Source organism: Elephas maximus, chromosome 19, assembly GCF_024166365.1.
Source record: "Elephas maximus indicus isolate mEleMax1 chromosome 19, mEleMax1 primary haplotype, whole genome shotgun sequence".
Lineage (NCBI taxonomy): Eukaryota > Metazoa > Chordata > Mammalia > Proboscidea > Elephantidae > Elephas > Elephas maximus.
This window is the reverse complement of record NC_064837.1, coordinates 35004847-35020347: the sequence shown is the minus strand read 5'-3', so window position 1 is coordinate 35020347 and position 15501 is coordinate 35004847. Positions and strand designations below refer to the sequence as shown.

Genomic DNA, 15501 nt, shown 5'->3' with positions numbered 1-15501 from the left:
TCAAACATCAGTAGAGTCCTTCTTAAAAAACAATACACACAAAACAATTCTACAGCCCCCTCCAGTTACCATTTCCTTCACTGTGAAACTTCCTGAAGGAGCTGTGCACTCCTGCTCCAGTGTCTCATCTCATTCACTGTTCTGCTACACTCGTTCATGGGAATGGTTCTCAGATGGGCCACCCCATCTTCGTCTTGTTACTTCTCAATGGTATTTAATTCAGGTGACCATTTCACTTTGTGAGAGTATTACCCTCTTCTAGTTTTCTTTCTACCTAAGTGATGGCTCTTTTCCATTTCCTTTGCTGACCTCCTCTTCCCTACTAGACATTTAAATGTTTACATCTCAAGAGCCAAAATTTCTCTTCTCCATTTAAACTCCCTTTATACTTGATCTTATTCAGGCCCTGGCTTTAAACAACATCTGATGCTGTTGTTTATTATTCTCAACTACTTATATCCAGCTTTGACCTCTCCTTTTCATTTCAGGGAAACCCTCGTGGCGTAGTGGTTAAGTTCGTAATGGTTGAGTTCAGCTACTAACCAAAAGGTGAGCAGTTTGAATCTGCCAGGAGCTCCTTGGAAATTCCATGGGGCAGTTCTACTCTGCCCTACAGGGTCGCTATGAGTCGGAATTGACATGACAGCAGCAGGTTTGGTTTGGTTTTTTCGTTTCAGACTTGTGTACCACTCACCTGTCTATGAGACATTTCTACATATCTAGCAGACATCTCAAACTTAACATGTTTAAAAAAAAGAACTCCTGATTTCTTGTTCCTATCTCTCCCCAACTCCACAACCTGATTCTTCCTTATTTGTTCTGCATCTTAGTAAATGACACCATCAGTTACTAAGTTGCTTAGACCAAACACATAAACATCATTCTTAGTTCTTCTCTTCCCTCAAACTCTATTCAGCCATTCTCACCAGGGTTGCAGGTGAGAAATGAGCTTCACTGGCTCTAAGGTATCCATTGTATATAATGGATTAACTTCTTGCCTGTGCATCTATTCTAGAATAGTGCTAGTTATGCACCATCCTTGGGAGGATAAGAAAATAGTCACACAGTCACCTTCTCTGGTTCAGATGGGAACCTCAGTCAAGACAGTGTGCTAAACTATGAGCCAGTTTATTAACTGACTGTTTTTAATTCCAGAATAAACCACCATATTTCATACAAGCTATGGTAATAGGCTCCTTACTGATCCGATAATTCCCACTCTCATCCATTTTTAGACTCATTTAGACACAACAAAGTAATCCTTGTAAAGGGTAAACACCCCATTGATTTTTATCCTCCAAGGACTTCCTCCTAAAACCAAAATCGAATTCCTAATTGTGGTGTTACAAAGACCTACCTGATCTACACTGCTGTTGTTAGATCCACTGAGTCAGTTCTAACTCACAGCAACCCTACAGGACAGAGCAGAACTGCCTCACAGGTATTCCAAGGAGTGACTGGTGGATTTGAACTGCCAACCTTTTGGTTAGCAGCCGAACTCAACCATTACGCCACCAGGGCTCCAACTAGAGGTAGTATAACTCTCTGACCTCATCTCCTGCTACCCTCCCCTCTCTGCTTTGTTCAGCATATTCGGCCATACTGGTTTTCCTCTGATCCTTCAAACATGCGAAGCAAATCCTGTTGCAGTGACTTTGGATTTTCTGTTTTATTTACCTGGAACACTGCTTCTCCTAGAACTTTGTGTGGCTGCCACTTTTTTGTCCTTCAGATCTCGGTTCAAATGTCTCCTCAAGGAGACTTTCTCTGACTACCCCAGCTAAAACAGCATGTTCCTCACCTGATCTTCCCATTCCACTACTGTTCTTTCCTTCATAGCACTTATTACCCACTGAAATCATCTTTACTTGTTTTTAAGTTTTAATGTCTAATTCCCACCAAGAGAATGTAAGATTCATTAGGTTAAAGGTTTTGTTTGTCTTGTTTATTACCCGGCACAAGGTAAGCAATCAAGAAACGTTAGCTCTGCCCAGAAGAACTAGATGATGCCCGGCTACCACAGAGATCACAATACAGGGTCCTGGGCAGAGGAAAAAAAAGTAGAACAAAATCCAAAGGCACAAAAAAAGGCCAGACTTACTGGTCTGACAGAGACTGGAGGAACCCTGAGTCTATGGCTCCTGGACACCCTGCTAACTCAGAACTGCAGCCTCTCTGGAAGTCCACCTTTTAGCCAAAGATTAGACAGGCCGGCAAAACAAACATTAACACACATAAGGAACGTGCTTCTTAGTTCAATCAAGTATACGAGACCAAATGGGCAACACTTGCCCAAAAGCAAACATGAGACGGCAAGAAGGGACAGGAAAACTGGACGGATGGGCACAGAGAACTCAGGGTGGAAAGGGAAAGGGGGTGAGTGCTGACACATTGCGGAGACTGCAACCAACTTCAAAAAACAATTCGTGCATAGATTTTTTAAAGAAAAACTAATTTGCACAGTAAACTTTCATCTAAAACACAATTTAAAAAAAAGAAAGAAAATGTTAGCTCTTTCTGCTATATAGTAGAAAATATGCAGAATCTGTTTTAGGTGGCAAAAAAGCCTGTGGGTATTTGTCATCTTCATTCAGTGGAAGAGAGATGTTTAAATATTATTATTCTGAGAATAACTAGTGATCTAGCTTCCCAAATGGCATGTGGAGAAATGATGCTAATAGAAACTTTTTCACTTACAGTTTCGTATGTAACAACTGGCAACTGATGACTTTGCCAGGAGCTCCATTCCCAAATCCTGTAATCTCCCAGAGTTTTCAGTTCCACATGCAGCTAGAGCTGCCTGGTCAGCAGAAAAAAGGTTTGTCTGCATGTCTCCAGAAGCAGCGTTGCCGCTTTTTATTTCTGAAAGTGTATGCTTTACATCAGTTTTCATACATCGAACTTCAGCCATCTGAGTTTTGAGTCTTTTTAGCATCTTTAAATCAGAGGGAACTCGCCACATCGCCTGCTGCTTCCTTTGATCCTTATCTTTTCGAGAATATGATGCTTCAGAGAGAAAGTGACATGTCATGTTAATCTAGATTCTGACATCCATGAGATCATTTTGTACCATGAATATGTGCAGATTTGATGTGTAAATAAGCTAAGCGCTTGAGGTGGTATCAACAATAAAAGCATGCATTAAATGCCATTAATGAAAATAAAGAGACACAAGTATCCTAACTTCATTCAAGGTTAGAAACTGGATAACAGCATAATCAACCACTCAGATCTGAATTACATATTTAACCCTAAAAGATTAAAAGCTACCCTACTGCCTTATACTTTATATTTCTTCTTTACACTTCTTGCCTTTTCTCAAGTTTTTTACATTGAGCTTTTATTACTTTCATAATTCAAGAAATAAAAAAAAATCTAGAAGCTAAACATTTAGTTAAATCTGCTATATTTTTTTGAAGTGATTCTGACTAATTTCAAAAAGTTGACTTACTGAACTATTGCCCACTGTTCATATGCCATGAAACATCATAAAAGAAACATTCCGTCACTAAATCTTTGCAGCCACTAAAGTAAGCTTCTTCTCTTTTCCCAGAGAAAACAGTTGAAATTGTTTTTAATTTCTTCTACCTCTACCCAAATTTAGAAAGCAGATGCAGCAAGGCACAAGCAAGAAAAACACATGCTCCTCTTCTATTACAGGAAGGGAAAAAGAGGTAGGTTATTTTGGAAATCAAAGAAAATTATGCCTGACTTAAAGCAAAATAGAAAACAGGAGACTATGAGGCACCCTAGCTAGATAATGAACAAATCCTTTACTGGCAGGAATGAGAGCTGAACCTGCTTAGATACGCAACAACCTTCTGCCATAGAGAGGATGTACAGTAAAGGGTAGACACTTCAGTTTGCCCAATGGCCCTTCCACTTCTACCTTCCCTAAAGAGCCCAGATTGTGCTCAGGTATTAGGTGGGCAGTAATGCACTCAGAGAGGTTGGGTCCTTCCTTCAGTCCCAAGGGATGTGGTCTATGGCTGGTCTAAGCCCATTCCTCTTTGACAGTGAGTAGGGTGGGCAGGTGAGCCGGCTGTAGCCAAAGTCTCTTGGGGCACTTTTGGGACAGGTTTTCTACCTTGAATAGGAAAATGTTATAATGTTTATTTATTCAACAAACACCTGTAAAGAGCTTAAAAACTATTAAGTCACGAATCCTCTCATATCAACCCTCCAAAACAAAAAAACAAAACCCAGTGCCATTGAGTCGATTCTGACTCATAGCAACCCTATAGGACAGAGTAGAATTGCCCCCATAGAGTTTCCAAGGAGCGCCTGGTGGATTTGAACTGCTGACCCTTTGGTTAGCAGCCGTAGCACTTAACCACTACGCCACCAGGGTTTCCATATCAACCCTATCGGGTAAATATGATTATTATATTCATTTTACAAATAAGGAAACTAAGACACAGAAAGGTTATGTAACATACTCAAGGTAACACAGCTAACAAGTAGGGGAGCTTGAATTCAAAGCTAGGAATCTGCCTTCATGGTCAGTGACCTTAATATTAACAACTTTGCCCTTCAGAGTTGCAGGCAGGTCTCTTTTCTCTCCAGTCTTTTTCTTCCTGCTAGGGATACAATCCTGTGAATTCATGATGCCTGGAGCTGTGGCAGCTATCTTATTGCCATGAGAGAATGACAGGGAGACCCATCCATTGCTCTGCCTTCAAGGACCTGAAAAACCTGGAATCACCTACCTCCAGACTTCTTAATATGTATGACAGGTGCCTTGAATATTTAACCCACACCAACCATGAACAGCATTTAACAGTCCTAACAGAACATGACCAGAGATTTAAGAAACCCAGGGTTTAGTCATAGACCTGTTTAGCCTCAAACTTCCTATACATCCTTTAACTTCTGAGTTAATTTATTTGTAAAATGAAGAAAATAATTTATACATAACATGGTTGTTGTGAAGCTGAGAAGATTCAATGTTTGTAAAAGCACTCTGCAGAATACTAGGTACCATGCAAATATAAGATGCTGCTATTATTACTCATTGATATAGTTCCCATCCAACCCATTGTCCACCATGCTGCCACAGTCATGTTCTAAAACCCAAATCAGGTCACCATTACTTCCCTGCTTAGAATCCTCATGTGGTGTTCTACAGCATTTAGCAAAGTACCTGGCACAGTACAGAAGGCCCTACATTATCTTCCTTATCTCCCAATCTCTTGGAAGCTTGATCTTCTACCTCCACTGCAAATGTTCCCCAATCTTCTGGAATTACTTGTAGCTTTTTTCTTTCTGTACACCAGCCACACTCTGTCTCACTTCCATGCTTTTCACACGTCCTGTTCCCTTTGCTGTCTCTGCAAAGCCAGACTCATCATACGTAACCTGACATGTCCCCTCTTCTGTGGAAATGTCAACTGCCCTCTCCCAAGTCCATTTTCCTTATCTAAATTCGTACAGTACAGAGAGTACACTTCTATGGCAGCACTTACCACAGTACACAGGGAAGATGGATATGTAGATCATGAGCAACCTGAAGGTGGACATCAGATCTCACTGGTACTAGTATTCCAGGCTGAACACAGCTTATGGCATAAAATACTCAAAGTCTTAGCTGAACAAAATCTTTGGGGCCCCCACCTCCCATCCCACATCTACATGGACTTAAATATAAAAATCTGTATTAACCCACATGGTACAGTTTTACTACCAGGAACAGGCAAGAATAATTTTTTTTTAAAAAGTCAAAATCCAAAATGAGAGAGAATACAAAAAGGTTTTAACAACCAAATAAGCAAATCTCCTTGATCTGATAATCAGGCAATAAATATTTACTGAGCCCCTTCTAAATGCTAGGCACTGTGCTGGGCATTGCAGAGACAACAGTGAGCAAGACAGTCTTTGCACCATAAAGCTCACAATCCAGTTGGGAAAAATGAAAATTAATTCATTTCAATAGCATGTGATAAGTGCAAAGACAGGAAAACGTAAGGAGCTATGGGATTTTATACCAGGAGAACCTGACCATTTAACCATACTGCACTGAAAGTGAGAGGCCTTCTAAAGTTGCTAAGTTACCTGGTTAACGAGAATTGGGTCTAATCTGTAACACTTCTATCACTCACATCATTCAGCTATGGCCTTCAAGAATGACAATTCTACCATATACAAAAACTAATTCAAAATGGATCAAAGACCTAAATATAAAGCCAAAAATTACAAAATTCATAGAAGAAAAAATATGATCAACGCTAGAAGCCCTAATACATGACGTTAACAGGATACAAACCACAACCAACAGCACACAAACTCCAGATGCTAGATAACCAGGATCTTCTAAAAATTAAACACTTACGCTCATCAAAAGACTTCACCAAAAGAGTAAAAAGAGAACCTACAGACTGGGAAAAAATTTTGACTATTACAAATCAGACAAAGGTCTATTCTCTAAAATCTGCAAGCAAACCCAACACGTCTGTAACAGAAAGACAAATAATCCAATTAAAAAATGGGCAAAGGAACACACAGTTCACCAATGACATTCAAGCAGCCAAGAGACACGAGGAAATGCTCGTGATCTCTAGCCATTAGAGAAATGCAAATTAAAACCACAACGAGGTACCATATTACCCCTGCATTACTGGCACAAATTAAAAAAAAAAAAAAAAACAGGAAATAACAAATGTTGGAGAGGCTGCAGGAAGATCGGAACTTTTATTCACTGGTGGTGGGTGTGCAAAGTGATACAACCAGTTTGGAAAACGATATGGCACTTCCTTAGAAAGTTAGAAAGAGAAATACAATATGATCCAGCAATCCCACTCCTAGGAATATAGCCTAGAGAAATAACAGTCAACACACGAATAGACATATGCACACCCACGTACACTGCAGCATTGCTCACGATAGCAAAAAGTTGGAAACAACCTAGATGCCTATCAAAAGATGAATGGATAAACAATCTGTGGTATATACACAAAATGGAGTATTATGAAGTGATAAAGAACAACAATGAATCTGTGAAGCATCTCATAACATGGATAAACGTGGAGGGCATTATGCTGAGTGAAATAAGTCAATCACAAAGGGACAAATCCTGTATGAGACCACTACTGTAAAAATTCATGAAAATGTTTACACACAAGAAACAATCTTTGATGGTTACAAGGGAGGTGGGGGTGGGGATGGAAAAACACTAAATAGACAATAGATAAGTGGTAACTTTAGTGAAGGCTAAGACAAGTACACAATACTGGGGAAGCCAGCCAATACAACTTGTACAAGGCAAGGTCATGGAAGCTCCATAGGCACATCCAAACTCCCTGACGGATCGAAATGCTGGGCTGAGGGCTGTGGGGACCATGGTCTCAGGAAATATCTAGCTCAACTGGCATAACATAGTTTATAAAGAAAATATTCTACATTCTACTTTTGTGAGTAGCATCTGGGGTCTTAAAAGACTATGAGCGCGGCCAGCTAGGATACTCCACTGGTTCCACCCCTTCGGAAGCAAGGGAGAATGAAGAAAACTAAAGATATAAGGAAAAAATTAGTCCAAAGGACTAATGGACCACATCTACCATGGCCTCAACCAGACTGAGTCCAGTAGAACTAGACGGTGCCTGGCTATCACCACTGGCTGCTCTGACAGGGATCACAATAGGAGGTCCCAGATACAGCTGGAGAAAAATGTAGAACAAAACTATAACTCAAAAAGAAAAACCAGGCTTGCTGCCCTAACAGAGACTGGAGAAACACTGAAAGTATGGCCCCAAGACACCGTTTCAGCTCAGTGATGAAGTCACTCCTGAGGTTCACTCCTCAGCCAAAGACTGGACAGGCCCATAAGTCAAAATGAGTCTAAAGGGGCACACCAACCCAGGGGCAAGGATTAGATGGCAAGAGGGGGCAGGAAAGCTGGTAATAGGGAACGCAAGGTTGAGAAGGGAGAGTGCTGACATGTTGTGGGGTTGTTAATCAATGTCATAAAACAATGTGTACCAACTGTTTAATGAGAAACTAGTTTGTTCTGTAAACCTTCATCTAAAGTACAATATAAATTAATAAATATTTACCAATATTAAAAAAAAAAATGACAGTTCTCTGCAGCTTCTCCTCTGCACTTGTGTCTGTCAAGGCTGCCACCCTTCTCCTACCCACCTAAGTTTCTTCAGAGTCCTCTTAACCACATTTTGATTGGTTGCCAAGTCCTATAAACCCTAACTCCAAGAGGTCCTAAATACTACTACTGCCACCCTGTAAGTGTATATTGCCTACATTATGTGTCCTGTGGAAGCTGAGTAGAACTCTTAATGTCAAAAAATTCTAAACACTCTACACCCCAGCTACACATGATAGTTGTATTTTTAAGTATATGATGACTGAGGAAATACACAGATATATATGAATCTGCACTCTTATACTAGGAACCACTGAAATAAACTCCTACAACAATCCCCTGGCTAAGCTTCCATTTCTGATGTTTTTCTTAGCATTGTCAGCTTTCTAAAATACAGTTTGAATCAAACCACTTCTGAAATAAAGCAGTGGTCCCCCACTGCCTACTATGAACAAATTCTTCACAAAATGGTCCCAACTTCTAGTTCTATTTACTACTACGTGCACTTTAAAATCTAGTTCAGCTAGGTTACCTGCCTTCATTCCCTGATGCATTTTACAGTATAGTCGTTAAGAACATGGGCTTGCGATGAGTCTGACACATAGCAGGCGTGATGGTTATGTCAACTTGGCCCATGATTCTCAGTGGTTTGGCAGATATTATGTAATCATCCTCCATTTTGTGATCTGATATGAACAGCCAATCAGTTGAAAGGGGAATTTTCTTGGGGGTATGCCCTGCATCCTATATCTATGGGTGTTCTGGCAAAGCTCACTCTTCATACTGCGTCTGACTCGTCAACCTCTGACTTCTGGTTCTTGGGACTTGAGCTTACCAGCCTGTTGCCTGACCTGCAGATTTTGGGATTCACTACCTCTTGCAGCCCCGTAAGCCAGCAGCCTGCCATCTGACCTGCCGATTTTGGTTTCATCAGCCCCTGCTACCATGTGAGTCAGGAGAAGCCTCTAGCCTGACACCTGACTCATGGGTTTGGGACTTGCCAGTCTCCACAACTGCGTGAGCCATTTTCTTGAGATAAATCTTTCTATATATACATTTATTATATATACGCTTCACTGGTTTTGGTGCTGTAAAGAACCCAGCCTAAGAAAGCAAGTGTTTAATAAATACATGTTGAAGGAAAGAATACATGAAGAACTAAAATAAACATCAAAATTCAAGCAAACATCTTAAAAAGAAGAAAACTGAGTCTTTCCACAACATTAGCTTTTGTTAACAACCCCTCAGATAGGTTACCCTCATCTGGCTTCCACGACTCTGTTCTCCTGGTTTTTCTCCTTTCTGAAGGCTGTTTACCTGGCTCATCTTCCTCACAGCCAGTAAAAACAGATGTTTACACGGATTATGGATTATATCCCTGGCCCTCTTTTTTTCCTTCCTTCTTCAATTTCTCAAAAGTCTCTTACAAAATCTCACTCCCTTAGTTTTAACTATCCAATACCACTTCTAGGAAAATAACTGCCTGAAGTCCAGTTCTTAATTTTTAGCTTAATTTCAGAGCTGTCTATTAGGCATCCCTACTTTGCTATAACACTTGTATGTCAAACTCAGATGTTTAAATGCAAGACTTCTTTCTGTTCCTTTCTCCCATCTCCCCTACTTCTTATATCTTCATCAGCATGTTACCTGGATTTGAAGCTGAGGTCATCTCATTATATTATCCATTTTATGGAAAACTAAGTTTTTAGAGAACTATTGCTCTTACTCTCTACACATAGTTTACATTCTTTTTTCCAATGACATTTAAATCTATTCCAAAAACATGATTTAACTTCTCTGTAAAATATGCCATTGTATCACCAACAGTAATTTATTTCACCATAACTTTACTGTGGTATATTTTCAAAAATCTTTTAATGAAAACTGAACAATGAAATTACTGGTTTAAAGGACAGAAGTAAAATTACTTATTTACAGGATACTAAAACCCGACCAAACCTGTCAATGCTGAGTCAATTCTGACTCATACCAACCCTGTAGGACAGAACAGAACTACCCCATAGGATTTCCAAGGCTGTAACCTTTATAGAAGCAAAATGCCATGTCTTTATCCTGTACAGTAGCTGGCAGGTTTGAACTGCCAACCTTTCAGTTAGATGCCGAGCATTTAACCACTGCACCATTTGTTTAAAGGGTAGGGATATTTTAAGTTTACTATGAAACTGTCCTTCAAAAAGGTTATACCACTTTACATGTCTACGTACAGAACCAGAACTTGTCTGTTTCACCAGGCCTTTGCCAACAACACTGGTTACTATCACTTAAATGTATATGTGTGGAGGGGTATTTCTTTGTTGATCATTAGCACAAAGTGTTATTTTTATTTTCTTTCTTATAAATCTTTATACTTTCCAAGATTTCTACAATAAAAATGTACCAGAAAAAAAAAGTAAAATCATATAATGTGATACTTGCTACAGAAGCACAAGTATTTACAAATTATACTTGCACCATAGATAAGAAGCAACTGTTTTATAACCTGGCTGGAGACAGCCCTTAAAACTGAAAAGCCCCAGACTTTCAGGAAGCATTCCTTAAGAAGCAAGAGACCTAGAAGAACTAGGCTCTGAGTCCTCCTCCCCCTAGAGTAGCTCTACTTCTGTTTTCTATGCTGGCTGAGACATTGTTCGAAAAATGAGTTCTGCTGATTTAAAGAAGCTGCAAAATCACTGTTCTAAATCATTTATTTGATGTATATAATACTACCGATTAAGTAGGAAAGTACCTGTTATATTTTGGAAAGTTTTCCAGCAAAAATGGGTTTTAAAACGTAGGTTTTAAAGGTAAATCCTTAGCTATCCAAAGTGACTACACCTTGGAGAGTTCCCAAAAGCTCAAGTTCAACAACACAAACCATCTCATTACAAGTAATACAAACATTTTCACTTTAACCAGGAAACTTTGCACACGAAACACTTCTGCCCACTGGGATACAGTTTTAGGATACCGAGCATTAAAGCATGAGAAAACTATCTTTTTCTATGTTCAATTTAGATACAGTTCCAGCAGGAAGCCAGGGAATCATGAGGCCAGAAAACACTAATCTAAGCCCATTCACAAAGAGGATAAGTATACTTCATATGAATCAAACTGCCCAGTAGACTTGATCTAAATGGAAAATCGTATGAAAAACCTTCTTACAGGCATTTTTACTTCGGTTTACACAAAAGACCTTTGAACAATAACAACAAAAATGAATACGGTTAATATAAATGTCATTTCTATGACATACAGGTTAATAGAAAATAAAAAATCAATCTGCTACAGAAATATACCATGTTCCAATATTTAACATTTATATTAAAATTCAAGAGCTCTTTTAGAGACACACCGAAAAAAAGCGAAATTATTATTATTTTACCTGTGGGCTGCAAAAGTGAAGCAGGTGGGCGAGGCTGTAAGCCCCACAAGTTTTCCATACTGCTCCGGTCCTTAAGGTCCAACAAATGTATTAAAATCAAGGGATCAATGTCTAATAAACTACTGGTAGCGGCAGAGCACAGATGAGCTCTTCTTGACATTCTACTACCAGCGCCCATGTAGCCATGACTACTACCTGCAAAAGAAACACAAACATAGAAAATGCATATGCTATATATTTGCACAAATTTAAGTATACTTAAACCACATAACCCCCACGTGTCTGTCAGTTTGTCGTACTGTGGGGGCTTGTGTGTTGCTGTGATGCTGGAAGCTATGCCACTGGTATTCAGATACCAGCAGGGTCACCCATGGAGGACAGGTTTCAGCTGAGGTTCCAGACTAAGACAGACTAGGAAGAAGGATCTGGCAGTCTACTTCTGAAAAGTATTAGCCCGTGAAAACCTTATGAATAGCAGCAGAACACTGTCTGATAATAGTGGTGGAAGATGAGCCCCCCAGGTTGGAAGGCACTCAAAAGATGACTGGGGAAGAGCTGCCTCCTCAAAATAGAGTCAACCTTAATGATGTGGATGGAGTAAAGCTTTCGGGACCTTCATTTGCTGATGTGGCATGACTCAAAATGAGAAGAAACAGCTGCAAACATCCATTAATAATCGGAACCTGGAATGTACAAAGTATGAATCTAGGAAAATTGGAAATCGTCAAAAATGAAATGGAACACATAAACATCGATATCCTAGGTATTAGTGACCTGAAATGGACTGGTATTGGCCATTTTGAATCAGATAATTATACAGCCTACTATGCTGGAAATGACAACTCAAAGAGGAATGGTGTTGCGTTCATCGCCAAAAAGAACGTTTCAAGATCTATCCTGAAGTACAAAGCTGTCGGTGATAGAATATCCATATGCCTACAGTGAAGACCAGTTAACGCGACTATTATTAAAATTTACGCACCAACCACTAGGGCCAAAGATGAAGAAGTAGAAGATTTTTATCAGCTGCTGCAGTCTGAAATTGATCGAACATGCAATCAAGATGCATTGATAATTACTGGAGATTGGAATGCGAAAGTTGGAAACAAAGAATAAGGATCAGTAGTTGGAAAATATGGCCTTGGAGATAGAAACAATGCCGGAGAGTGAATGATAGAATTTTGCAAGACCAATGACTTCTTCATTGCAAATACCTTCTTTCACCAACATAAACGGCGACTGTACACATGGACCTCGACAGGTGGAACACACAGAAATCAAATGGATTACATCTGTGGAAAGAGATGATGGAAAAGCTCAATATCATCAGTCAGAACAAGGCCGGGGCCGACTGTGGAACAGACCACCAATTGCTCACATGCAAGTTCAAGCCGAAACTGAAGAAAATCAGAGCAAGTCCGCGAGAGCCAAAATATGACCTTGAATATATCCCACCTGAATTTAGAGACCATCTCAAGAATAGATTTGACACATTGAACACTAGTGACCAAAGACCAGACAAGCTGTGGAATGACATCAAGGACATCATCCATGAAGAAAGCAAGAAGTCACTGAAAAGACAGGAAAGAAAGAAAAGACCAAGGTGGATGTCACAGGAGACTCTGAAACTTGCTCTTGAGCGTCGAGCAGCTAAAGCAAAAGGGAGAACTGATGAAGTAAAAGAACTGAACAGAAGATTTCAAAGGGCCTCTTGAGGAGACAAAATAAAGTATTATAATGACATGTGCAAAGAGCTGGAGATGGAAAACCAAAAGGGAAGAACACGCTCGGCGTTTCTCAAGCTGAAAGAACTAAAGAAAAAAATCAAGCCTCGAGTTGCAATAGTGAAGGATTCCATGGGGAAAATATTAAATGATGCAGGAAGCATCAAGAGAAGATGGAAGGAACACACAGAGTCATTACACCAAAAAGAATTAGTCGATATTCAACCATTACAAGAGGTGGCATATGATCAGGAACTGATGGTACTGAAGGAAGAAGTCCAAGCTGCTCTGAAGGCATTGGCAAAAAACAAGGCTCCAGGAATTGATGGAGTATCAATTGAGATGTTTCAACAAACAGATGCAGCGCTGGAGGTGCTCACTCGTCTATGCCAAGAAATATGGAAGACAGCTTCCTGGCCAACTGATTGGAAGAGATCCATATTTACACGTATTCCCAAGAAAGGTGATCCAACCGAATGTGGAAATTATAGAACAATATCATTAATAACACACGCAAGCAAAATTTTGCGGAAGATCATTCAAAAACAGCTGCAGCAGTATATTGACAGGGAACTGCCAGAAATTCAGGCTGGTTTCAGAAGAGGACGTGGCACCAGGGATATCATTGCTGATGTCAGATGGATCCTGCCTGAAAGCACAGAATACCAGAAGGATGTTTACCTGTGTTTTATTGATTATGCAAAACCATTTGACTGTATGGATCATAACAAACTATGGATAACACTGTGAAGAATGGGAATTCCAGAACACTTAATTGTGCTCATGAGGAACGTTTACATGGATCAAGAGGCAGTTGTTCAGACAGAACAACGGGATACCGATTGATTTAAACTCAGGAAAAGGTGTGCGTCAGGGTCGTATTCTTTTACCATACCTATTTAATCTGTATGCTGAACAAATAATACGAGAAGCTGGACTATATGAAGAACGGGGCATCAAGATTGGAGGAAGGTTCATTAACAACCTACGCTATGCAACTGACACAACCTTCCTTGCTGGAAGTAAGAGGACTTGAAGCACTTATTAATGAAGATGAAAGACCACAGCCTTCAGTACGGATTACACCTCATCATAAAGAAAACAAAAATCCTCACAACTGGACCGATGAGCAACATTATGATAAATGGAGAAAAGATTGAAGTTGTCAAGGATTTCATTTTACTTGGATCCACAATCAACACCCATGGAAGCAGCACTCAAGAAATCAAAAGACGCATTGCATTGGGCAAATCTGCTGCAAAGGACCTCTTCAAAGTGTTGAAGAGCAAAGATGTCACCTTGAAGACTAAGGTGCGCCTGACCCAACCCATGGTATTTTCAATCGCATCATATGCATGTAAAAGCTGGACAATGAATAAGTAAGACCGAAGAAGAGTTGATGCCTTTGAATTGTGGTGCTGGCGAAGAATATTGAATATACCATGGACTGCAAAAAGAACGAACAAATCTGTCTTAGAAGAAGTACAACCAGAATGCTCCTTAGAAGCAAGGATGGTGAGACTGCGTCTTACACACTTTGGACATGTTGTCAGGAGGGATCAGTCCCTGGAGAAGGACATCATGCTTGGCAGAGAACAGGGTCAGCGGAAAAGAGGAAGACCCTCAACAAGGTGGATTGACACAGTGGCTGCAACAATAAGCTCAAGCATAACAACGACTGTAAGGATGGCGCAGGACCAGGCAGTGTTTCGTTCTGTTGTGCATAGGGTCGCTATGAGTCGGAACCGACTCAATGGCACCTAACAACAACCAGTATACTTAAAAGAAAAAAACAAACTGGTTAAGGGTGTCAGTCTCAGACTGAACTTGTTAATGACGTATGTATATGATAGACCGGTGAGAACAGATGTCTACACCACCTGTTAGACTGAGCTCCTTAAGCCAAGGACAAAATCTTTTTCTCTAGTGCCTAGTACAGTGCCTAGTAAACATTAGGTACGCAAGATGTTGGTTAAAATTGATCTCCTTCAATAAGGCCACTTAAAAATATTTTAAAGAAACACAACATTTCATTTCACCATAAAGATACACAAATGGTCAACAAGCACATAAAAAGGTGCTCAACATCATTAGTCATGAAGGAGCTGCAAATTAAAACCACGATGAGATACTACCTCATTCCAACCGGAATGATTATGATAAAAAACAAAAACAAAGCAAAACAAAAACCCAAAACACAAGAAAACAACAGGTGTTGGCGAGGAGGTGAAGAAATTGGAACCCTCACTCATCTATGAAGGGAATGAACTGTCGTAAATACTTTGGCAATTCCTCAAAAGTTA

General features: G+C 39.9%; 1 protein-coding gene across 3 annotated transcripts in view; it reads right to left on the bottom strand.

Annotated features, from left to right (window-relative positions):
• The window catches only part of TRIM37 (tripartite motif containing 37), a 137621-nt gene that overhangs the window by 53793 nt on the left and 68327 nt on the right, over positions 1-15501 (bottom strand). For 2 of the 3 annotated variants that reach the window (XM_049861205.1, XM_049861204.1), the window contains exons 18-19: positions 11475-11669; positions 2698-3006 (exon numbers count right to left, since the gene is read on the bottom strand). In XM_049861205.1, the coding sequence (XP_049717162.1) occupies positions 2698-3006; positions 11475-11669 (504 nt within the window). The remainder of the gene's footprint in view (positions 1-2697; positions 3007-11474; positions 11670-15501) is intronic. The other variant, XM_049861206.1, reaches the window with a different exon arrangement.